The sequence below is a fragment of the Lithobates pipiens genome, unplaced genomic scaffold (genome assembly GCF_037356315.1).
Source record: "Lithobates pipiens isolate NorthernLeopardFrog02 unplaced genomic scaffold, aLitPip1_a1.2 Scaffold_8, whole genome shotgun sequence".
NCBI classification, from domain to species: Eukaryota; Metazoa; Chordata; class Amphibia; order Anura; family Ranidae; genus Lithobates; species Lithobates pipiens.
The window spans coordinates 584,900,560-584,926,154 of record NW_027507903.1 but is presented as its reverse complement, the minus strand read 5'-3'; the positions used below and the strand labels follow the sequence as shown (position 1 = coordinate 584,926,154).

At 44.6% G+C, this 25,595-nt stretch overlaps 2 protein-coding genes across 5 annotated transcripts in view; one reads left to right on the top strand and one right to left on the bottom strand.

Moving 5' to 3' along the window:
- Positions 1–259: 259 nt before the first annotated feature.
- Positions 260–25,477, bottom strand: TMEM205 (transmembrane protein 205). Of its 2 annotated transcripts, none has more exons than XM_077470381.1 (4): positions 25,425–25,477; positions 11,848–11,948; positions 11,602–11,765; positions 260–3,143 (listed from the first exon to the last, which is right to left on the bottom strand). In XM_077470381.1, the coding sequence occupies exons 1-4, from the start codon at positions 25,460–25,462 to the stop codon at positions 2,841–2,843; spliced, it is 606 nt and encodes a 201-aa protein (XP_077326507.1). In that variant the 5' UTR covers positions 25,463–25,477; the 3' UTR covers positions 260–2,840. The 2 variants fall into 2 exon arrangements, with proteins under 2 accessions (XP_077326507.1, XP_077326506.1); XM_077470380.1 differs by lacking the exon at positions 25,425–25,477 and adding an exon at positions 14,804–14,900.
- The window catches only part of PLPPR2 (phospholipid phosphatase related 2), a 45,827-nt gene continuing 40,972 nt past the window's right edge, over positions 20,741–25,595 (top strand). For 2 of the 3 annotated variants that reach the window (XM_077470376.1, XM_077470378.1), the window contains exon 1: positions 25,460–25,595. In XM_077470376.1, coding sequence (XP_077326502.1) covers positions 25,586–25,595 — 10 coding nt within the window. In that variant the 5' untranslated portion in view covers positions 25,460–25,585. Of the gene's footprint in view, positions 20,888–25,459 lie in introns of those variants that run through there. The other variant, XM_077470377.1, reaches the window with a different exon arrangement.

Below are 25,595 nucleotides of genomic sequence, written 5' to 3'. Positions count from 1 at the left end.
GTAAGAGGGTGGCACAGACTGGAATTCAGGCCAGTTGGTCACTCTGTCTTCTTACTCATTACAGAAGAGTGTAAAGACAATCCCACTGTAAGCCTGCTTAGAAATTGCAGCCTGCATGCAGGGGTTTCATAACACCACACAAAAGGGATATGGGTAATATACAAATCATAGCTGGAATAGAACTTTAGCATTTAGACTTAATATAGGTTTGAACATAAGAATGAACATCCCCTGTGAAAAGAACGCCAGTCCAATGCTCTTTTATAGAAATCATAGATTTTAATCTCATTACAAAAATTCCAAGGCAGAATGATTAAAGTTTCTTTACAATAAATGAACTAAAAATCCCCCCCCCCCCCCCCAAAAAAAAAATAAGCAGAAAAAAAGTGATTGTATGATCCTCTCGGCACAATGAACGGGTCCCTTTAATTTAAAGTCCACACAAAGTTATATTTCACTTATGGTGGATGCTTATGGTCTTAGCTTAACTACTACTTAAGCTTAACTGCACTTAAAACTTTTTTTATGTTGATGCTTTGTATACAAGTTGGATGTTTTAGATATTCTGACAGATTGTATGTATATGCTGGTTGTGTCCCCACAGAGGGGAATTCTCTGCTCTTCCTGTTGTGTGACTTCACTTTGAGCGTCACCTAGACAGGGAGGTGAAAGGAGACAGGAATACAATTCTCATAGAGCTTCTAAGGTTCCTCAAGCCTCCTATGTCCCCATTGGGTAGATTTTACCTCATTCCTGTTCTGTCTGACAACCATCAAATAAATGGAAGTAAAGACATTTTCCCTCACTTCCTGTTCTGTCTGACACATTATAAAGAAGAGTAGTAGGGAGAGTTTCCTTCAATGTGGCGTAGATTTAATAAAATTGGAGCGTGCAAAATCTGGTGCAGCTGTGCCGCTAGCCAATCAGCTTTTAAAGTGTTACTAAACCCCCCCCCCCTCACAGTGCCCACTTCTTTTTACATTAAAATACCGCCAATATATATGTTTTTTGGCTTGTCTGTATACCACCAAAAAGAAGAAATATCCCCTAACTGGACTTTAAAGAGGAGTTTCCCTGAAAAAATAAAACAAATTAAAAAAGTCAGCAGCTACAAATACTGCAGCTGCTGACTTTTAATAATCGGACACTTACCTGTCCCAGGGTCCAGCGATGCGGGGGATCGAAGCCCTGCTCGTCCCCCCTCCTCTCAGTGATGCCGGCATTGCAACTGTGGGCGCCCAGCTGTGGCTTCACAGCTGGGCACTCACTGCGCATGCGTGAGCGGAGCCGCGTGCCATGATTGGCCGCGCAGTCATCTGGGACCTGTCACGTGTCCCAGATGACTGACAGGAGGGAGGGGGCGGAGCTGAGCATTTCCTGCACTGAGGGGAAGTGACGTCAGGAGCCCAGGCACTGAAGGAGGCAGACTACGAGGGACCCCCTAGCAACAGGCATTTAGAGGCGAGTTAAAAAAAAATCCACAATTTTTTTTATTTTTTTTTAGGAATTTGTTTTTTGGTGTGTGGAACACCACTTTAAAGGCACAGAAATGACACGATGAGTAAAAAAGTATAAATTTTATCAATAGCGTAATTAGTTCATAAGATACAGACTTACTTTGTTGGAATGTTATGCATATAACAGTTTCAGAAAACATACAAATGATTGACCCTCATGTACTCTGAAGAAGGAGATTTTGAAAACTCCGAAACGCGCTGGGTAAACCATTGATAATGCTGTCAATCGCTGTGGTGACCGTCATAATTTCTATGCATTATTGTTCACATTCCGCCCCTCCTTTTTTTATTCTGTATCTTATGAACTAATTACGCTATTGATAAAATTTATACTTTTTTACTCATCGTGTCATTTCTGTGCCTTTAGGGTCCAGTTAAGGAAAATTTCTTCTTTTGGGTTAACTATTTGGATGTGGCACCCTACAGAGATATTCACCGATAATTAATTTTGATCTGTATACCACAGTCACGTGATAAACTGCACGGTCTGCCCAAGTGCTGAGTGTTCAGGTAGGAGGAGATTTCCACTATAGCCTGTGTGCTCGTGCTGTTATGGGAGGCGGATCATCCATCAATTTAAGATGGGACATCCCACCCACTGCATTTTTTTTAGTTACTGGGCATGGAGGAGGGAGGGACTGGGCTGTCATTTAGGATCACGCCCACATGTGTGATGCCAATATCATGTGACCTGGCTAGCTCTGATCAACAAGGAAATGTTCTCTCCAGCAATAGAGACCAAACTGAGCATGTGCAGCAGTATTACCCTCACTGTGTCTCATCTGGCCCTGCCAAGAGGGACCCTCCTGCAGGAAGGGGGAGGATCTGTCCATACAGGATCAAAGAGCCTTTTTTACACAATGCAGAGGATTAACCCCTTAAGTTCCACAGTGAGTAGAACAAACATGCCATTCTGCATATACAGACAGGTTTTCTGTTGTGGGTTTAGTAACACTTAGACTTCAGGTTGTTCAATTAAGCTTTTGACAGAAAACCTGGAAGCCGACTGGTTTCTATGCAAAGCTACACCAGACTTTGCACGCTCTAATTTTAATAGTGTTTTGTATGACGCTCATCAAATAGAAAGGAAGTAGTACAACTATCTTTGACTTCCTGTTCTGTGTGACACCCCTCCAATGTGCAGGAAGAGAGGAAAACTCGTCCATACAGGGATACAAGAAGCAATAAAAAGTTGACAGAAATACTAACCCGTCCTCATTCTATCCATGTGTGATCCCACCAGCATCTACCCATAAATACAATACTTGTCATGAGTGGAATGATCCTTTCCTGTAAAATGCAGACCCCCCCCCCAGTGATGTTCTACAAAGTGGGCATCAGGAGGGCAGTGAACACGAGATTGGCTCCATTACACAATAAGGACACCAGGTTACAGAGAGAGGAAATGCCATGGTAGCGCAGGAAAGATTTCCGCAGAGCCTGGTATTTGGGATCCTTCTCCTGCAGGAGCTTGTAGCCTTCTCGATTGGCACTCAACCCTATGCCTTGACCCAGGCCGTGCTCTCGCTCAATGGCATGCATCTTGAACATGACCTTGGACGTTGAGGGTGAAAACCAGCGGGCGTTCAGTGCAGACACGATCAGTGATATAAAGAAGAGGGCAATCTGTAAGGGGAAGTAAAAAAATAAAAAGAAGGTAAGAGAGGGAGTCTGAGAAAGACCAGGCCAAAAGAGATATAGAAAAAGACAGTAAGATCAAAGGGGAGGTGTATATTAAAGGATACATCTCTAGTTTAGATTTTTATTTTTTATGCAGTAATAAAAAAAGTTAAATCATATTTTTATTCATGTAGATGCAATGCTTCAGTGGTTTCCAAACTGTGGCCCTTTGCTTGACTCTATCTGGCCATTGGACACTATTCCTCCAACTGACACCAATGACGGGGCACTCTTCCTCCCACTTACACCATTGATGGGGCACTATTTCTTCTTCCAAGACCAATAATAGGACACTATTTTTTTCCACTGACACTGTCAATGGGCACTATTCCTGCCATTGCTACCAACCTTGGGGCACTATTCCTCCCATTGATACCAACCATGGGGCACTATTCCTCCCATTGATACCAACCATGGGGCACTATTCCTCCCATTGATACTAACCATTGGGAACTATTCCTGCCATTGATACCAACCATGGGGCGCTATTCCTGCCATTGATACTAACAATGGGGCGCTATTCCTCCCATTGATGCCAACCATAGGGCACTATTCCTCCCATTGATACCAACCATGGGAGACTTTTCCTCCCATTGATACCAACCATGGGGTGCGATTACTCATGCTAAAATTAACAATGGGGCTCTATTCCTCCTGTTAAAACCAATGATGCAGCAATATTTACTCCCACTGATTCTGGGACATTTTCTCCTCACACTGGCAATAGTTTGGCCCCACTAAAGCTAGAAAAACAGTAAACTGGGCCTTTGTTTAAAAAGAGACCCCTGCAATACCTCAACAGTAGAAGATCACACACACACACACACACACACACACACACACACACACCCTCAGCAAACTATCATGTTGGCACTCTATATGCATTTATTTATACAATAAAGATTTGACCACATAATTCAAAATGAAGTAAAATGCAAGTTTATCAACTTCATAGGCTAAATATAAATAGACAAAATTAATAAAATGAATCACAAACATTACAGTTTCTCCATATAAATAAAGAAAATGCAGCGCTATGTGATAATAACCTTACAAATGTAAGGATGATGCCCTGAAAAATAACATTCAAGTTGCAAGAAAAAATAAAAAAAATTATCAATACAAATAAATCAAAAACTATTGTTTCAAGCAAGTTCACAGTGAAAAACATTCATTAGTAAGAAAATATCATTATATATATATATATATATCAGTGTCCAAGAAACTTTTTTCCTCTCAATTTTCAACAATTTCACTAAGAAAAAAGTAGAAGTTGAAAAATATATCAATATAATAATGTCCCATAAAATTACTCTTGTGATGATGATCTAGGTAAAAAAGAGAGAGAGTGTCTTCACACATGTTCTCCGCATCCCCCCCTCCCCCCTTTTCCGTGTGATTGTGCTCACCTCAAATATAGTGTGACCGCACAATCAAGTTTGGTCTACACAAGCAGCTGAACCACTTCTGGGCTTTGTAGGATCCCATGGGTAAGTCCAGAGAGGTTATCCCCAATTTAAAGTAAGAAAGAGGCTGGATAGTGCATTATCGTTTGATTACAAATTTATTGTAGGCAAAAAACATCTGGGGTCCTCACATTTCACAGGTGCTTCCAGCGCACCAAAACTATAGAAGACATTCAGTATAAAAAAAATCCTCTCCAAATGGCTTACAAGCTTGTGTGTATCAGCAGCTTACTCAAACAAGCATGTAACTGTCTCCTCCACCGTCCTGGCCCCTCCCCTACGTGTGAAGACACAGGGCTAATCACGTGTCTTCCTCAGGGGGATCGGATTGGATGGTGGAGACTGCTGAAATATATACTGTGTTGGCGGCTATTAAGGTGAAGCCGTGATATGCACAATTTTGTTGTAAGTCTACCTGAATAATAAACTACAACCATGGCCATGTTAATGAAGCCGCAGATCACCAGTAATGTTGCCAATTACAAGCAAAAAAAAAAAAAACCTCACTAAATACAGGATGGTGAGAACACACAAGAACAAAGCCCCCTAGAGAGGAACAACAATATATGTACCATTGAGGGGTTTTTTTTAGCAGCAAAGAAATACATTTGGGCAAACAACAATAATTTAAAACATTTTTTTTTGCTTTTTCTTTATTAAAGTTATGGTATCAAAAAAGGCAATTCTGATCCTAACATAAAAACACCTGTCTGGTCAACATTGCAGAAATACACACGTGTAAATTCATTTTACATATAAGAACAAACTATTTAATGAGCATTTCACATGATATCCCTACGCCCGGGCTGGAGATGTTTTTAGAAGAATGGCAATTCGTTTAACTGGAAATATAGTTCTCTCGTCGAGAATTGGTAAATACACACATCTTTGTTAAAATAAAAATAAAATGATGATGTATAAAAAATGATGTAACTAGTGATAATGCAATTTTAACTTTTTCTTTATCGCATAGAGTAGATTTGCCTGAAGCAGACCACTACATACATAGGTCAAAACGCGTAGGGATATCACGTGAAATGCTCATTAAATTGTTTGTTCTTATATGTAAAATGAATGTACACATGTGTCTTTCTGCAATGTTGACCAGACAGGTGTTTTTATGTTAGGACCAGAATTGCATTTTAGAACTTCTTTGCATTAATGCATTATACCTCTTTTTTTGATACCATAACTTTAATAAAGAAAAAAAAAAAAACTTTAATTATTGTTGTTTGCCCAAATGTATTTCTTTGCTGCTAAAAAACCCATAGAGTGGCTGATATCTATTGTGGGTCGCAACTTCATAGACATCCTGTGGGGGTCCATTCGGTCAGGGTCTTTGAGGTCATGGTGAATAATATGGATAGTCACCCTGCGAGGGACCTCTGTGAGGAGGGGGTCCCCCCATAGGAATGATAATCATTGTGCGGGGGCTCCTAAAAGGAGGGGGGGCACCCCGTTGGGGAGTTCTATTCGGGTACCCTTGTTGGTACTGTCCCCCCTCATGTTTTCCCCTATAATAGGGAGCACCCCCATGGGGATTCCGTCTCATTTGGTAGTTGCTTCCTTGATGACCTCTATTCCAGGGGCCCCTATTGGGAGCATAGCCCTGCAGGAAAGGATTATGGTAATACTGATAGGGATGATTAGGTCTCTTATTGTAGGGTGGAGCTGCATGACCACCCTGTTCCCCATGAATCCCCATCATTCCTACCGAAAGGGATTGACCCTTGATATGAATAAACCTGCTGTTGTGATGTACATTCATTCTGGGCTTTAAATCCCACACTTCTATCCCCTGTATTCTGACCACCTCTATTGGGAGAAGTACGGGATATGGTGCTATTATTGGTAGTCAAATTTGATAAATTCAGCCGACTCCTTCAGGGGTTCAATCTTATATCTCAATTATTTTATCTGAGTCTCTATCAATCTCATCTTTATCTGTTTTCTTTTTATTAAAACTTCCATAACCTCTTTCCCTTTACCATTAAATGTATACAGTTTCTCCACTTTCAGGAGTGAACCGGGACCACTAGTAAGGGTCCAGCTTCTGGAATCCTCCCTTTCCTCCATTCCTATTCAAGAAATTTCAGAACTGCTGAAAGCTTCAATCCTCCACACTGACAAATCATAGATTTTGGATGTAAAGTAAAGTAATTACAGAGAAATTACTACATTCTCGGTGAGTGCACATCTATTAAAGTGGAATTTTAGTCAGAAAAGTAAGTCCTGATAGATAACTTCAGGCTGGCCCCTTTTTCAGGAATAGCTATATAAAACATAAGTGCCCGTACTGTTTTAAGTCCAGTAATGCACTTTCACTCTCAATTTTTGGCATTATTACGAAAATCAGAGCCATTAAAAGGGTGATTTGCTGATAGCCTAAAGATCTGCTTCTCAGGGGCTCTGGGCTTCAGGAAAAAAGCAGCCTCCAGGAAGAAAAAAACCAGGAGCAATGCTGGAGGTAATTTACAGCACACTCTAATTTTGGTAGCATAATTACTAATGTGGAATGCAAATTCCTTGCTAAAGAACACTATTTTATAACACTGTTTCTCAGCTAAGCCCACCCTCCTGCATGCCTGAGCTAAGAGCAGATGGATTTCAGGAAGTAAATGCTACAGTGCCTTGAAAAAGTATTCATACCCCTTGACATTTTCCACATTTTGTCATGTTACAACCAAAAACGTAAAATGTATTTTATTGGGATTGTATGCGATAGACCAACACAAAGTGGCACATAATTGTGAAGTGGAAGGAAAATGATAAATGGTTTTCTAAATACTTTACAAATAAATATGTGGAAAGTGTGGGGTGCATTTGTATTCAGCCCCCCTGAGTCAATACTTTGTAGAACCGCATTTCGCTGCAATTACAGCTGCAAGTATTTTTTGGGGATGTCTCTACCAGCTTTGCACATCTATAGAGTGACGTTTTTGTCCATTCTTCTGTGCAAAATAGCTCAAGCTCTGTCAGATTGGATGGAGAGCGTCTGAACAGCAATTTTCAAGTCTTGCCATAGATTTTCAATTGGATTTAGGTCTGGACTTTGACTGGGCCATTCTAACACATAAATATGCTTTGATCTAAACCAGAGGTGCCCAACCTTTTGAAGAGAGAGGGACACTTAAGCGACTTAGTAACCAGTCATGGGCCACAATGAGCAGGTGACAGGTCCATGTCCACTCTGCGTATGCAAAGCAGACACAGACACAGCCCTCTCTATTCTATTGGCCCTCTCATCTGATCAAATGGAAAGGGACAGATCCACTTGTTTTTTTTAGCAGATTGGATTGGAAATAGGCAGGTGTAAATGGACATGAGTCTGTTTACATCTGCCGCCCCATAGAGGTGAATGGAGGGTCCGATTGGGTAAGACAGGTCATGTTAAAGGGGCCCAAGACTACTTTTACACTGATGGTCTGTGGTCTACCCACACCGTGGATGCAGTGCAATGCACCTCTGGCTTTCCTGCAGGTTAGCTGTACTTTGCCATAGAATTCTATTATATCCTGCAGGTGTGATGCACTTTCTGAAAGTGCACCAAACCCACAGGTAAACCAGAAGTCTATGGTATGGCTCAGTGCAAGTAAGCTGTAGGTGCACTGCACTACACCTGTGGATCAGTTTGAAATCAGCCCAGTAACCACTGCAGAACAGATATGTCCATATATACACTGTGATTTTAGTAATAAACTTCCTATCCCAGGCCGAGTGCATTTGGTATCACTCCACCTATGACAGGAGCCGGTGCTATACAGGAAGCATCGGCTTATGCGGCTCTGCTCCGCATGCTGCTTGCTTTCTCTACCACTGGCTTCATTCACAACACTGATGCTCTGGCATGGCAGGTGGGCAACCTGCAATCTGGGCTTGCCACCCGCCATCCTAGAGCAGGAGGTCGCGGGCCACATCAGAGGGCTCCGAGGGCCACATGTAGTTGGGCACCCCTAATCTAAACCATTCCAATGTAGCTCTGGCAGTATGTTTAGGGTCTTTGTCCTGCTGGAAGGTGAACCTCCGCAAGTCTTTTGCAGAATCTATTGATTGAAGATCGAAGATTGTCCTGTATTTGGCTCCATCCATCTTCCCATCAACTCTGACCAGCTTCTCTGTCCCTGCAGAAGAAAAGCATCCGCAAACATGATGCTGCCACCACCATGTTTCACGGTGGGGATGGTGTGTTCAGGGTGATGTGCAGAGTTAGTTTTCCACCACACATAGCGTTTTGCTTTTAGGCCAAAAAGTTAAATTTTGGTCTCATCTAATCAGAGAACCTTTTTCCACATGTTTGTTGTGTCCCCCACATGGCTTTTCACAAACTGCAAACGGGACCTCTTTTGGCTTTCTTTCAACAATGGCTTTCTTCTTGCCACTCTTCCATAAAGGGCAGATTTGTGGAGAGCACAACTAATAGTTGTCCTGTGGACAGATTTTCCCACCTGAGCTGTGGATCTCTGCAGCTCCTCCAGAGTTACCATGGGCCTCTTGGCTGCTTCTCTGATTAATGCTCTCCTTGCCCGGCCTGTCAGTTTAGGTGGACGGCCATGTCTTGGTAGGTTTGCAGTTGTGAGATACTCTTTCCATTTTCGGATGATGGATTGAACAGTGCTCTGTGAGATGTTCAAAGCTTGTGATATATTTATTTTTATAACCTAACCCTGCTTTAAACTTCTCCACAACTTTACCCCTGACCTTGTGTGTTCCTTGGCCTTCATGACGCTGTTTGTTCACTGAGGTTCTCTAACAAACCCATGAGGGCTTCACAGAACAGCTATATTTATATGGAGATTAAATGATGTACAGGTGGACCATTTACTAATTAGGTGAGTTCTGAAGGCAATGGGTTCCACTAGATTTTAGGTAGGGGTATCAGAGTAAAGGGGGCTGAATACAAATGCACGCCACACTTTTCACATATTTAATTTGTAAAAAAAAAAAAAAAATGAAAACCATTTATAATATTATTTTTCCTTCCAATTCACAATTATGTGCCATTTTGTGTTGGTCATAAAACATAAAACACATTTGTGTTTTTAGTTGTAACATGACAAAATGTGGAAAATATCAAGGGGTATAAATACTTTTTCAAGGCACTGTACACACATCATTTACCCTTACCACAGTTAGAAATGTTAGCATGTTTTTCAAAGCGAGCCATCAACTAAATAAAGCATGGAGACATGGATGGATGGGGGAATTTGCTTTGAATATTAAAAATGAATGAAACAGTGTTTTCAATTTGTGGTGCTCAGATGCAGTTTAGTTCCACTTTAGGCCCCTTTCACACATGCGGACAGTATGTCCGTATTTCATCCATCCGTTTGCAGATGAAATACAGACATACATGCATTCCTATGGGATAGCGGGTATCTGCGGATGAACATCCGCAGACTCCCGATATCGCCCGTCTCCGCAATGGTCTGATTCTGCAGACGGAGGAAAATCCCCCATAGAGGAAAGCTGACAGGGCGGTCCCTGCACAGTGTGCAGGGACTGCCCTGTCATCCGCCGGCTCAGCGGGGATAAACGGAGCGATCCCCGCTGAACAAGCGGATCATCACAGGGCGGATCATTATGGATCCGTTCCGAGTGAAAGGGGACTTAAGGATGGGGGTCAATTTTGGCTTTAACCATTATATACAGTTTTTGAACCTGTTCCCTTCCACCTTGGCGTTCTGGGTGTTCCTGCACACATAGAGCTATTCACAATCCTCCCCCCTTTCCAGGGAGGGTGGGCAAGGTTCAGAATGACCACGTGAGCAGATTCAGGAACTCAAGCACACAGATGTTGGCACTGGAGTCCCTAAGACATAGAAGACATTAAAGAGATATACTTACCCTATCCTCTACTCCTCCCCATAGCTTCTGCACTCTAGAGGTCTAGGGTCCTGACATTACCAAGACCAGCGTGGGATCCATAGCCCTGCTCTGGATGTGAGGATGCTGAGGGACACTCCGCTGCCGGATCAAGGGGTAGCGCCATCTGCCAGGAGAGTGGAGGATCAAGTGAAAGAGTTTCTCCTCTCGTCTGGAGAAAACTAGCTATTAACCTATTAACCTTGCAGCGAGGGCGCAGCCCCACTGCAATTTATAATTATTTTATCTGCCTGGAGTTGGGCTTTAATGGGGGGGTTCACACTTGCTGAGGCCATGAGTCACAGCAGAGGGTCCGGTGCGTCCCTCTTCACCGTTTCAGGTGCAAATCAGGTCCGAGTTTTAAGCCTGAATTCGCACCTGAAAACGGATGCAAAGACACACAGGACCCTTCTGCAATTTGGAGCGCAGTCACCCCGAAGCTGTGTGAACCCTGCCTTAGGCAAAAACGGTTTTCTGCGGGTATGTTTTTTTATCTTGTTACCCTGTATCCTCGCATAAAAGATTTTATTATGCATTGTTGTAGTATCTTCTCCCAAAGTCACCATTCAGTAGCTATTTCTTCAGCATTTCCTGTTTAGGGGACCAGACTTCTTTGCCTGCTCTATGTGCAGAAGGGTGACCGGTCCCTCCAATGGCCCTAGAAGTGATGATATCATCACACTTCAGCAATGACTGGGAAGTTCTCTGATCCCCTGTCAACACCCATAAACCACAAAACAGTAACAACCTTAACCCCTCCTCCTGGCCTCTGCAGAAGTATGAAGATCTGCAAGCCTTACGATGATGTCAAAAGGTAAGCATATCTGTCTAATAAAAACAGGTAAAATAAAATATTTGTGGGGCCAAGCAATGTATGGGGGTGAGATGTATGGGGAAAATGTAATGGGTTTGACTGGAGTTCAGTTTAAAATCTCAAAGATCCATCAAGAAAAAGGAAACACCAGTTTTGGGAGGACTGACTGTTTAGGACATTGAGATGCACAAGATAGAAGGCAGAAGAGAAGTGCGGATTAAATTGATGAATGAGACAAGTAAAGGATAGATACAAATCTCACCTGAACACTCTCACTGGGTGACAGTAGTTCCCGGGGATGGTACATGGCATACACAGCCAGATTAAGAAAGGAAAAACACATGACCATGTGGTTATAAAATGGGAACAGCTTACTCTGTACCAGACCAAATGTGTGCCGGGCCACCCCTCTGATCAACACGAACCCTGCAAGAGACAAAATGTGTATCAGATCCTATACTGAAAAGGGGAGAGAGGGAATAATCAAAAGACAGTAAGAGAATCTCACCTGCTACAAAAGTTGTCCAGAACTGCATACCCCATGATGCCGAAAGCACCAGAAGATAGATCACCTTCACCAGGCTTCCCGGCTCTCCCTCTGTCACCATCCTGAGGAAACACAATCACATTCTGATCATTACAGTACCCCAGCTCCCGAGTGTCTTATTACCCCCCTGTAATGTCTTAATACAGTACCCCAGCTCCTGAGTGTCTTATTACCCCCCTGTAATATCTTATTACAGTACCCCAGCTCCTGAGTGTCTTATTACCCCTGTAATATCAATTTACAGTACCCCAGCTCCTGAGTGTCTTATGACTCCTGTAATAACTTATTACAGTAACCCGGCTCCTGAGTCTTATTACCCCTGTAATATCTTATTATAGTAACCCAACTCCTAAGTGTCTTATTACCCCTGTAATATCTTATTATAGTAACCCAACTCCTGTTTTAGAGTATAGTATTATTACTTGGGGATCACTGTCAGATATTGCTGAGTCATTATACAGAATCCTCACCAACAGATAAGAACAGCGTAGTTAATAAACACACGGACATTTGTGGTGCTGTTCAATTCAGCAGTCTAGTAATGTGAATTTTGTATGGGCTATTGCAAAATATAACAGAATTGTACAAAATATGGAGTGCAAATCAGCAAAGTGGGATTAGGTCTTGGTCCTGGGACCCCGAGTATCGGTGTAGTTTTGTTCTGTGATCCCAAATGTCATTGCACCATTGTTCTAGGATCCAAGTTGACAGGGTGACATTGTTCTGGGACCCCAGAGTCATCTTGTCACTGTTCTGTAACCCAAAAGGAAAAAAGAACACAGGAGAAAGTTCTGCATCTACAACAATCAGCAGGTCATAGACCTTGCTTAGGTTTTTGAACCCGAGGAGCGGTGTACAGAAATCCACGATGCTGCATTAGTTATGTATTACCTCTAAGTATAGTAAATGAAAGTCTCATTAAATCTAAATGACTTTACTATGACAAAATAATGACATACTGTACATATTATAAACAGTGGGTGTATACCGGACCATGTATAACCTGGTCACACGGGGACAGATCACAGATCTATGTTGTGTTATCTTCACAGTAGAAGTTCACTTCAATTTAAATATGAACCGTGATAAAGAAAAGCTGAATATTCTAGAGCAAGGCCAGATGAATCCTGAACTGAACAATGCCTACAACGCTAGAATATAAACCTGGCACATAGCAACAGAAGGAAGTGTCACTGGAAATCACATTCAGAAAGATTTTACAATCCAGAGATATAGCTGCCTGGGTGTCCTATAAGGGTCCTTTCACACGGGGCGGATCAGTTCTGATCCGCCCCGTGGATATCCGTTTGCTCAGCGGGGATCACTCCGTCGATCCCCGCTGAGCAGGGAGATGACAGGTCCGTCTCTGCACACTGTGCAGGGACAGACCTGTCACAGCGCCGCTCTCCCCTATGGGAGATCGGATGACGACGGACCGCAGTGCCCGTCGTCACCCGATCTGATCCGCAGACGGATGGAAAAATAGCTTTTTCCTCCGTCACAATTTTTCGGATCGGAGCGGGTCGGATGTCAGCGGACATGTCACCGCTGACATCCGACGCTCCATAGAGCTCTATGGAGCACCCGTTCAGGTCCGCCTGAAAAACTGACAGGCGGGCCTGAACGGGACGTCAGTGTGAAAGGGGCCTTAAAGTTGGCCTTGACCATGTCCTCTCCCATCTTCCAAGACTCAGTATTGCTTCTTATTTACATTGTGGGTTGCCTCTCCACCAACAGCTACTGCGCCCACCTACCTCTCCATCAACCCCCTACTTCTCCACCAACCGCTACTGCGCCTGCCCACCTCTCCACCAATCGCTACTGCACCCACATACCTCTCCACCAATCGCTACTGCATCCACATACCTCTCCACCAACCACTACTGGAAGCCCCTACCTCTCCATCAACCGCTACTGCGCCCTCGTACCCCTCCACCGATCGCTACTGCGCCCTCGTACCCCTCCACCGATCGCTACTGCGCCCTCGTACCCCTCCACCGATCGCTACTGCGCCCTCGTACCCCTCCACCGATCGCTACTGCGCCCTCGTACCCCTCCACCGATCGCTAGTACACCCTCATACCCCTCCACCGATCGCTAGTATACCCTCGTACCCCCTCCACTGGCAGCCACTGCCACAGCCGTGTACCTCTCCAGTGATTGCTCCCATATACTTCTCCAGCGATCTACATTTGCACACCTCCCCACTGACCGTCCCTCATCCTAGTAAGTCTCCGCTGACCACTACTGCGCCTGTGTAGCTCTCCCCGCCCCCAATCTCATTGCACACAATGGGGTTCATTTACTAAAGGCAAATAGACTGTGCACTTTGCAAAGTACAATTGCCCTCTGCAAGTGCAGTTGCTCCAGAGCTTAGTAAACGAGGTAAAGCTTCACTTTGCAAAGAATAACCAATCACACGCAAGGAAATTAAAAAAAAACTGCATTTTTGCTTGCATATGATTGGATGATGGAAGTCAGCAGAGCTTTTCCTCATTTACTAAGCTCTGGAGCAACTGCACTTTGAAAAGTGTACAGTCTATTTTCCTTTAGTAAATCAACCCCAATGTGTTGTAGCACACGGTGTTGCACCATGCACACCACTACTCACCTCACACCCCCACACTGCTGACCTCTGTACACTGTTTACACATTCACACCACCAGGTCAACTGAAGAAATTCACCCAATGGCTGGGCATACTCTCACTAATCTAATAATAAAACAATTATGTAACGAGTCTTATATATATATAGATAATAGTGACCAATCCATGTACACGCCCAGAGCCCACACAGGTCATTCACAGACACAGCTCCTGTGAATGAGGAAGTGGGGTATCAGTGGAACTACAAGCACCAGAACACACACGAGCCATGAGTATAAATACATGACGTCACATGCCCCGCCCCCTGTACCTTTCTCCTCCACACCAACAGACCCAGAGAACGGCTCAGCTACTGACAGCGACTTCCTGGTACAGAGGCAAAGCCAATGCCTCCCACTCACCTGCCCTCCAATCAGCTTTCAGGCCGCGCCTCCCGTCTGATTTTGGGCCAATGCGGCGCTTTCAACGGCTTGGTTACATTCGCTAGGAGATTTCTGGCAGATGGAAGCCTGTTTGAGTCAATATTAGTTTTCTTGCTGAGCTGTGATGTGGTGCAAAGTCCTGTATGATGATAGGCAGCTGATATAGTCCATGCCCTGTGGTGCCTATTAGCACTGCTTTATGGAGAGTGGGACTGAAAATCGCAGCATGAAGGGAGGGACTAGAAATCCCAGCATGAAGGGTGGGACTACAAATCTCAGCATAAATGATGGCACTACAAATCCCAGCATGAAGGGTGGGACTACAAATCCCAGCATGAAGGGTGGGACTATACATCCCAGCATGAAGGGTGGGACTACAAGTCCCAGCATAAAGGATGGCACTACAAATACCAGCATGAAGGGTGGGACTACAAATCCCAGCATAAATGATAGCACTACAAATCCCAGCATGAAGGGTGGGACTACAAATCCCAGCATGAAGGGTGGGACTACAAATCCCAGTATGAAGGGTGGGACTATAAATCCCAGCATGAAGGGTGGGACTACAAGTCCCAGCATAAAGGATGGCACTACAAATCCCAGCATGAAGGGTGGGACTACAAATCCCAGCATGAAGGGTGGGACTACAAATCCCAGCATGAAGGGTGGGACTACAAGTCCCAGCATAAAGGATGGCACTACAAATCCCAGCATGAAGGGTGGGACTACAAATCCCAGCATGAAGGATGGGACTACAAATCCCAGCATGAAGGGTGGGACTACAAATCTCAGCATGAAGGGTGGGACTAAAAATCGCAGCATGAAGGGTGGGACTACAAATCCCAGCATGAAGGGTGGGACTACAAATCGCAGCATGAAGGGTGGGACTACCACTCCCACCATGAAGGATGGGACTAAAAATCCCAGTATGAAGGGTGGGACTACAACTCCCAGCATGAAGGGTGGGACTACAAATCTCAGCATGAAGGGTGGGACTAAAAATCGCAGTATGAAGGGTGGGACTACAAATCCCAGCATGAAGGTTGGGTCTACATATCCCAGCATGAAGGATGGGACTAAAAATCCCAGTATGAAGGGTGGGACTACAACTCCCAGCATGAAGGGTGGGACTACAAATCTCAGCATGAAGGGTGGGACTAAAAATCGCAGCATGAAGGATGGGACTACAAATCCCAGCATGAAGGTTGGGTCTACATATCCCAGCATGAAGGGTGGGATTAAAAATCGCAACATGAAGGGTGGGACTACAAATCCCAGTATGAAGGGGGGGGACTGAGACTACAAATCCCAGTATGAAGGGTGGGACTACAAATCGCAGCATGAAGGGTGGGACTACAAATCCCAGCATGAAGGGTGGGACTACAAATCGCAGCATGAAGGGTGGGACTACAAATCCCAGCATGAAGGGTGGGACTACAAATCCCAGTATGAAGGGTGGGACTACAAATCGCAGCATGAAGGGTGGGACTACAAATCCCAGCATGAAGGGTGGGACTACAAATCGCAGCATGAAGGGTGGGACTACCACTCCCACCATGAAGGATGGGACTAAAAATCCCAGTATGAAGGGTGGGACTACAACTCCCAGCATGAAGGGTGGGACTACAAATCCCAGCATGAAGGATGGGACTACAAATCCCAGCATGAAGGATGGGACTACAAATCTCAGCATGAAGGGTGGGACTACAAATCCCAGCATGAAGGTTGGGTCTACATATCCCAGCATGAAGGGTAGAGGGTGGGACTACAAATCGCAGCATGAAGGATGGGACTACCACTCCCACCATGAAGGATGGGACTAAAAATCCCAGTATGAAGGGTGGGACTACAACTCCCAGCATGAAGGGTGGGACTACAAATCCCAGCATGAAGGATGGGACTACAAATCCCAGCATGAAGGATGGGACTACAAATCCCAGCATGAAGGATGGGACTACAAATCCCAGCATGAAGGGTGGGACTAAAAATCGCAGCATGAAGGGTGGGACTACAAATCGCAGCATGAAGGGTGGGACTACAAATCCCAGCATGAAGGTTGGGTCTACATATCCCAGCATGAAGGGTGGGATTAAAAATCGCAGCATGAAGGGTGGGAATACAAATCCCAGTATGAAGGGTGGGACTGAGACTACAAATCCCAGTATGAAGGGTGGGACTACAAATCCCAGTATTAAGGGTGGGACTGAGACTACAAATCCCAGCATGAAGGGTGGGACTACAAATCTCAGCATGAAGGGTGGGACTACAAATCCCAGCATGAAGGATGGGACTAAAAATCCCAGCATGAAGGGTGGGACTACAAAGCCCAGCATGAAGGGTGGGACTACAAATCCCAGCATGAAGGGTGGGACTACAAGTCTCAGCATGAAGGGTAGGACTACAAATCCCAGCATGAAGGGTAGGACTACAAATCCCAGCATAAAGGGTGGGACTACAAATCCCAGCATGAAGGGTGGGACTACAAGTCCCAGCATAAAGGATGGCACTACAAATCCCAGCATGAAGGGTGGGACTACAAATCTCAGCATGAAGGGTGGGACTACAAATCCCAGCATGAAGGGTGGGACTACAAATCCCAGCATGAAGGGTGGGACTACAAATCGCAGCATGAAGGGTGGGACTACCATTCCCACCATGAAGGATGGGACTAAAAATCCCAGTATGAAGGGTGGGACTACAACTCCCAGCATGAAGGGTGGGACTACAAATCCTAGCATGAAGGATGGGACTACAAATCCCAGCATGAAGGGTGGGACTAAAAATCGCAGCATGAAGGGTGGGACTACAAATCCCAGCATGAAGGGTGGGACTACAAATCGCAGCATGAAGGGTGGGACTACCATTCCCACCATGAAGGATGGGACTAAAAATCCCAGTATGAAGGGTGGGACTACAACTCCCAGCATGAAGGGTGGGACTACAAATCCTAGCATGAAGGATGGGACTACAAATCTCAGCATGAAGGGTGGGACTAAAAATCGCAGCATGAAGGGTGGGACTACAAATCCCAGCATGAAGGTTGGGTCTACATATCCCAGCATGAAGGGTGGGACTAAAAATCGCAGCATGAAGGGTGGGACAACAAATCCCAGTATGAAGGGTGGGACAACAAATCCCAGTATGAAGGGTGGGACTACAAATCCCAGTATAAAGGGTGGGACTGAGACTACAAATCCCAGCATGAAGGGTGGGACTACAAATCCCAGTATGAAGGGTGGGACCGAGACTACAAATCCCAGTATGAAGGGTGGGACTACAAATCCCAGTATGAAGGGTGGGACTGAGACTACAAATCCCAGTATGAAGGGTGGGACTACAAATCCCAGTATGAAGGGTGGGACTGAGACTACAAATCCCAGCATGAAGGGTGGGACTACAAATCTCAGCATGAAAGGTGGGACTACAAATCTCAGCATGAAGGGTGGGACTACAAATCCCAGCATGAAGGGTGGGACTACAAATCCCAGCATGAAGGGTGGGACTACAAATCGCAGCATGAAGGGTGGGACTACAAATCGCAGCATGAAGGGTAGGACTACAAATCCCAGCATGAAGGGTGGGACTACAAATCCCAGCATGAAGGGTGGGACTACGAATCCCAGCATGAAGGGTAGGACTACAAATCCCAGCATAAAGGGTGGGACTACAAATCCCAGCATGAAGGGTGGGACTACAAGTCCCAGCATAAAGGATGGCACTACAAATCCCAGCATGAAGGGTGGGACTACAAATCCCAGCATGAAGGGTGGGACTACAAATCGCAGCATGAAGGGTGGGACTACAAATCCCAGCATGAAGGGTGGGACTACAAATCGCAGCATGAAGGGTGGGACTAAAAATCCCAGTATGGAGGGTGGGACTACAACTCCCAGCATGAAGGGTGGGACTACAAATCCTAGCATGAAGGATGGGACTACAAATCCCAGCATGAAGGATGGGACTACAAATCTCAGCATGAAGGGTGGGACTAAAAATCGCAGCATGAAGGGTGGGACTACAAATCCCAGTATGAAGGGTGGGACTACAAATCCCAGATTAAAGGGTGGGACTGAGACTACAAATCCCAGCATGAAGGGTGGGACTACAAATCCCAGTATGAAGGGTGGGACCGAGACTACAAATCCCAGTATGAAGGGTGGGACTAAAAATCCCAGTATGAAGGGTGGGACTGAGACTACAAATCCCAGTATGAAGGGTGGGACTACAAATCCCAGTATGAAGGGTGGGACTGAGACTACAAATCCCAGCATGAAGGGTGGGACTACAAATCTCAGCATGAAAGGTGGGACTACAAATCCCAGCATGAAGGGTGGGACTACAAATCCCAGCATGAAGGGTGGGGCTACAAATCTCAGCATGAAGGGTGGGACTACGAATCCCAGCATGAAGGGTAGGACTACAAATCCCAGCATGAAGGGTGGGACTACAAATCCCAGCATGAAGGGTGGGACTACAAATCTCAGAATGAAGGGTGGGACTACAAATCCCAGCATGAAGGGTGGGACTACAAATCCCAGCATAAAGGATGGCACTACAAATCCCAGCATGAAGGGTGGGACTACAAATCCCAGCATGAAGGGTGGGACTACAAATCTCAGCATGAAGGGTGGGACTACAAATCGCAGCATGAAGGGTGGGACTACAAATCCCAGCATGAAGGGTGGGACTACAAATCGCAGCATGAAGGGTGGGACTAAAAATCCCAGTATGAAGGGTGGGACTACAACTCCCAGCATGAAGGGTGGGACTACAAATCCTAGCATGAAGGATGGGACTACAAATCCCAGCATGAAGGATGGGACTACAAATCTCAGCATGAAGGGTGGGACTAAAAATCGCAGCATGAAGGGTGGGACTACAAATCCCAGTATGAAGGGTGGGACTACAAATCCCAGATTAAAGGGTGGGACTGAGACTACAAATCCCAGCATGAAGGGTGGGACTACAAATCCCAGTATGAAGGGTGGGACTAAAAATCCCAGTATGAAGGGTGGGACTGAGACTACAAATCCCAGTATGAAGGGTGGGACTACAAATCCCAGTATGAAGGGTGGGACTGAGACTACAAATCCCAGCATGAAGGGTGGGACTACAAATCTCAGCATGAAAGGTGGGACTACAAATCCCAGCATGAAGGGTGGGACTACAAATCCCAGCATGAAGGGTGGGGCTACAAATCTCAGCATGAAGGGTGGGACTACGAATCCCAGCATGAAGGGTAGGACTACAAATCCCAGCATGAAGGGTGGGACTACAAATCCCAGCATGAAGGGTGGGACTACAAATCCCAGCATGAAGGGTGGGACTACAAATCTCAGCATGAAGGGTGGGACTACAAATCCCAGCATGAAGGGTGGGACTACAAATCTCAGCATGAAGGGTGGGACTACAAATCCCAGCATGAAGGGTGGGACTACAAATCCCAGCATGAAGGGTGGGACTACAAATCTCAGCATGAAGGGTGGGACTACAAATCCCAGCATGAAGGGTGGGACTACAAATCCCAGCATGAAGGGTGGGACTACAAATCGCAGCATTAAGGGTGGGACTACAAATCGCAGCATGAAGGGTGGGACTACAAATCCCAGCATGAAGGGTGGGACTACAAATCGCAGCATGAAGGGTGGGACTACAAATCGCAGCATGAAGGGTGGGACTACAAATCCCAGCATGAAGGGTGGGACTACAAATCCCAGCATGAAGGGTAGGACTACAAATCCTTCTTCTATCTAGAGGTGAGCTTGATTGTGCACTCTCCAATGTCTCTTCTTCATTAAAGCTTGTTACTTGCCTGTCTGCTGCTGTACACTGAGCTTCATTCAATTTTGGCAATGCTGGGATGACTGAACACAGCCAATTAAATCAGCTGGAGATTGGTACCCGGAAGCCATCCACCTGAAGATGACAGCGGCCGCTCGAGAACTCCGGGACACAGCAGCACTGAAGTGAAGGTAAGTATAGTTCTAACTCTACTTCAGAGCATTTTACAGATTAAAATAGAAAAGAATTGCGCTAGGTGTGGAATAAACAATACATAAATAAATGAATAAATAAACCGTGAAGGATACCCTGCAGCTAAGCTCTATAACCCCCCGATATAGGGCACAAAGAAATATAAATAGACAAAAAGTGCAGCGCTGGGTAATAAATAATGCAAGCATAAAAAACGTGATTATACAAAGATGTATTCTAAATAATCAAAAAAAAAAAATAATAGTCCACATGTGTTAATATGATCAATCCATGAGCAACAAAATGTGTATCAAACCCCTGATGACGTTAGCTGTGACGAAACGGCCGTAGGGACGTTGCTCATACACGCAGTGTGCGTACGCAAATAATTTTTTCGAGTTTAGCAGAGCCTTTTTATCTTTGCAAGGAACGCTTTTATGTATTGTGAACCTGTTGGTATCTTTTTTGAATAAATTAGTCAAACGTATCTCTGCACTATTCAAGTCTTTTTTTCTCCTTTCTAACTTTTTGCGGAAATCCATTGGATGACCACATCCCTCCGGTGGAAGGAAAAGTCCATTGATGCACAGTGATCGTCTCCTGACAGAAGCGCCTTTGAATCCACTTTCCACAGACGTTGGTCGGTTACCTGTGAGGACAGTCGGTGGTATTTCAACAGCAAGCCTGCTGCTCTACTAAGCCTTATGTGACCCTCCTGAACAAGGGTGGTCGCTGACGTTTTGGTAGGCCTCCATTGCTTATTCCTAGGTGACGGGCTGCACTAGTGGTGGATATTTATCATTTGGATTTCATTTGTGAACACTTCTTTTGTTGGATTATTTCACCCATGAACTGTTTTTGCGTTTGATAAACGTTTTGTTGCTCATGGATTGATCATATTAACACATATGGACTATTATGATGTTTTGTTTTGTTTTTGGATTATTTAGAATACATCTTTGTATAATCACAGTTTTTATACTTGCATTCGTTTATTACCCAGCGCTGCATTTTACACATTGGCTGAAGTCCTGGAGTTCAGCTTTAAACCTAAAATATAAAAAAAAGCTGGCTAGAAGTATTATGGCAAAAGAGATTCGATTCACATGACCAGGCCATTTTTTGCGATATGGCACTGAAAATTGCATGCTCATGCAACGTTGTAGCCAAAACAAAGTGATGTAATTTTTTTACAAAGCTTTCTTTTGTTGGTCTTTTGATCACCACTATGTTTTTTTTTTTTTTTTTTTTTAAAACAATATATTTTACTTTCTGCTATAAAACACATCCAGTTAAAAAAAATATCTAATTTCCTTATCAATTTAGGTCAATATGTATTCTGCTACATTTTTTTGGTAAAAAAATAAAATAAAAATCCCAAGAAATTTATATTGATTGGTTTGCACAAAAGTTATACAGTCTACAAACTATGGGATATGTACTGGAATTTTTATTTATTTTTAAACTAGTAATGACGGTGATCAGCGACATACAGCAGGACTACAATATTGCAGTGGACAATCTGTCACTAACTGATACTTTTGAGAGTTTGTGGGAACCAGTGACACTAATACAGTGATCATTACTAAAAATAAAAATATGCACTGTTACTGTACTAATGACACTGGCGGGAAGGGGATAAACATCTAGTGTGATCAAAGGGTTAAATGTGTGCCTAACCAGTGTTTTTGTGTACTATGTGAGGTGCTTTTACTAAGGGAAGTGATGGATTTTCTTTCCCTTTGCAGAGAAGGAAAACCTATAATCCCCCCCCCCCCCCCGTCAGAACAGAGCTCTGCCTTGTTTACATAGTTAGAGCTCCCCGTTCTGTGTGTCTTCTCGATGATCGGCAGGTGCCGGCGAACATCCATTGGCTGGCACCCGCTGATTTCCTTCTGCTGTGACTAATCACAGAAGAAGCGGCGTGCCTGCGGTGCACGTGCGGAAGTCCAGAATCACGTTTATATATATACAGTATCTCACAAAAGTGAGTACACCCCTCACATTTTTGTAAATATTTTATTATACCTTCTCATGTGACAACACTGAAGAAATTACACTTTGCTACAATGTAAAGTAGTGATTGTACAGCTTGTATAACAGTGTAAATTTGCTGTCCCCTCAAAATAACTCAACCCACAGCCATTAATGTCTAAACCGCTGGCAACAAAAGTGAGTACACCCCTCAATGAAAATGTCCAAATTGGGCCCAATTAGCCATTTTTCCCTCCCTGGTGTCTTGTGACTCGTTACTGTTACAAGGTCTCAGGTGTGAATGGGGAGCAGGTGTGTTAAATTTGGTGTTATCGCTCTCACTCTTTCATACTGGTCACTGGACGTTCAACATGGCAAAGAACTCTCTGAGGATCTGAAAAAAAGAATTGTTGCTCTACATAAAGTTGGCCTAGGCTATAAGAAGATTGCCAAGACCTTGAAACTGAGCTGAAGCACGGTGGCCAAGACCATACAGTGATTTAACAGGACAGGTTCCACTCAGAACAGGCCTCACCATGGTCAACCAAAGAAGTTGAGTACACATTGAGTGCTGCCAGTATTGCTACAGAGGTTGAAGGGGTGGGGAGTCAGCCTGTCAGTGCTCAGACCATACGCCGCACACTGCATCAAATTGTTCTGCATGGCTGTCGTCCAAGAAGGAAGCCTCTTCTAAAGATGATGCACAAGAAAGCCTGCAAACAGTTTGCTGAAAAGAAGCAGGCTAAGGACAAGGATTACTGGAACCATGTCCTGTGTTCTGATGAGACAAAGATCAACTTATTTGGTTCAGATGGTGTCAATCGTTTGTGGGGGAAACCAGGTGAGGAGTACAAAGACAAGTGTGTCTTACCTACAGTCAAGCATGGTGGTGGGAGTGTCATGGTCTGGGGCTGCATAAGTGCTGCCGTCACTGGGGAGTTACAGTTCATTGAGGGAACCATGAATGCCAAAATGTACTGTGACATACTGAAGCAGAGCATGATCCCCTCTCTTCAGAGACTGGGCTGCGGGGCAGTATTCCAACATGATACCGACCCCAAACACACCTCCAAGACGACCACTGCCTTGCTAAAGAAGCTGATGGTAAAGGTGATGGACTGACCAAGCATGTCTCCAGACCTAAACGCTTTTGAGCATCTGTGGGGCATCCTCAAACGGAAGGTGGAGGAGCACAAGGTCTCTAACATCCACCAGCTCCGTGATGCCATCATGGAGGAGTGGAAGAGGACCCCAGTGGCAACCTGTTAAGCTCTTGTGAACTCCATTCCCAAGAGGGTTAAGGCAGTGCTGGAAAATAATGGTGGCCACACAAAATATTGCCACTCTGGGCCTATTTGGACATTTTCACTTAGGGGTGTACTCACTTTTGTTGCCAGCGGTTTAGACATTAATGGCTGTGTGTTGAGTTTTTTTGAGGGGACAGCAAATTTACACTGTTATACAAGCTGTACACTCACTACTTTACATTGTAGCAAAGTGTCATTTCGTCAGTGTTGTCACATGAAAAGATATCATAAAATATTTACAAAAATGTGAGGGGTGTACTTACTTTTGTGAGATGCTGTATGGGATCCTACACGAATCGGCTGCCCCGTATCGGTAAATCTGCTATAGGGCGGTCATTAATTGGCTATTTAAAACATCCTAGTGCCCTGCCTCAGTACTTCTTTCAAGAGCCCTCAGTCCTGAAGCAAGCAGTGGGCTGATTTTTGGAGTTATGAACTTTAACATTCTGCTAAAACGTTATGTATTAGTACTGCTGGGACCTTGGAGACGGTGGTACACCCCAGAAGCTTCTTCTGAAAAATTGTATGTTAGTGCAAATAAAAAAAACTATCATGGACAGTACTCAATTGCTTCTGGAGTTATGCAAATATCAAACTACCTTGATGGGCGAGTGTCAGTCTGGAGAAGTGGGTGTTCCAAGCAGGCTGCCAAGCAACTGGCATTTTCAGAAGCAGGTCATCAATGGCAGTCTACATATTATACTCCGTACAGGTTCACTTTAATTATGGCAGACTGGAAACGAGGTAGGGAAGTAGTAAAGTATGACCGCGCAGATCCTGCACCTCCATGAACAAGTACAGCTTCTTTCCTGTACAATAATAATAATAATGCTCACATGTATATATAAAAAAGGCAATAAACTGCCCCATGTAATACCAGGTTGCAATACAATTAATTCAAGATCAATAATTTTGCACTGTTAACTTTTTGACTTGTTCCCTAATGAAACATTAGGGGGCGCTGCTCCGATAGCTGCACTCAGGTACAGAGAGGTGGGTGTTAGGATCACAAAACATATGCCGTCAGCTTACTAATGAATCCCCTACAGCTGTTACACCCCTCCTCTTCTTCCCTCCATCACTGTATCCTGCCCATTGTCCCCCCTCCATCTCTATCACCTCCATTCTTTTGCCTTCTATTCCCTTATTTCATCCTAGCCCCAGATATCGTCCATTAGCCATCTATAATTTATTCCCCATCACCCTCCTCTCCATCCTCTATTCACTCGCTTTTCCACCCCGCTCATTTTTTCACCTTCTGTCTCCGTATCCCTCATCTCTTTTCTTCTCCATCCCTCGTTCCCGCTCGTTATCCTCGCAGCCTCTATTCCAGGAGGGAAGTGGAATGGCGGCCAGCTGTCTCTGCTCCCCCTGAGCTGATACCCCGGAGCGTGATAGGGAGGGAATATCTGGAACATGTCAGCAG

Coding starts and splice junctions, on each gene's coding strand:
- TMEM205 (XM_077470381.1), bottom strand. CDS start 25,462: ATGGAGAAGAAAAGAGATGAGGGATACGGAGACAGAAG. Junction 11,949..25,424: donor GAGGGATACGGAGACAGAAG/GTGAAAAAATGA, acceptor GTGTTTCCTCAG/GATGGTGACAGAGGGAGAGC. Junction 3,144..11,601: donor CACCCAGTGAGAGTGTTCAG/GTGAGATTTGTA, acceptor TTCCCCTTACAG/ATTGCCCTCTTCTTTATATC.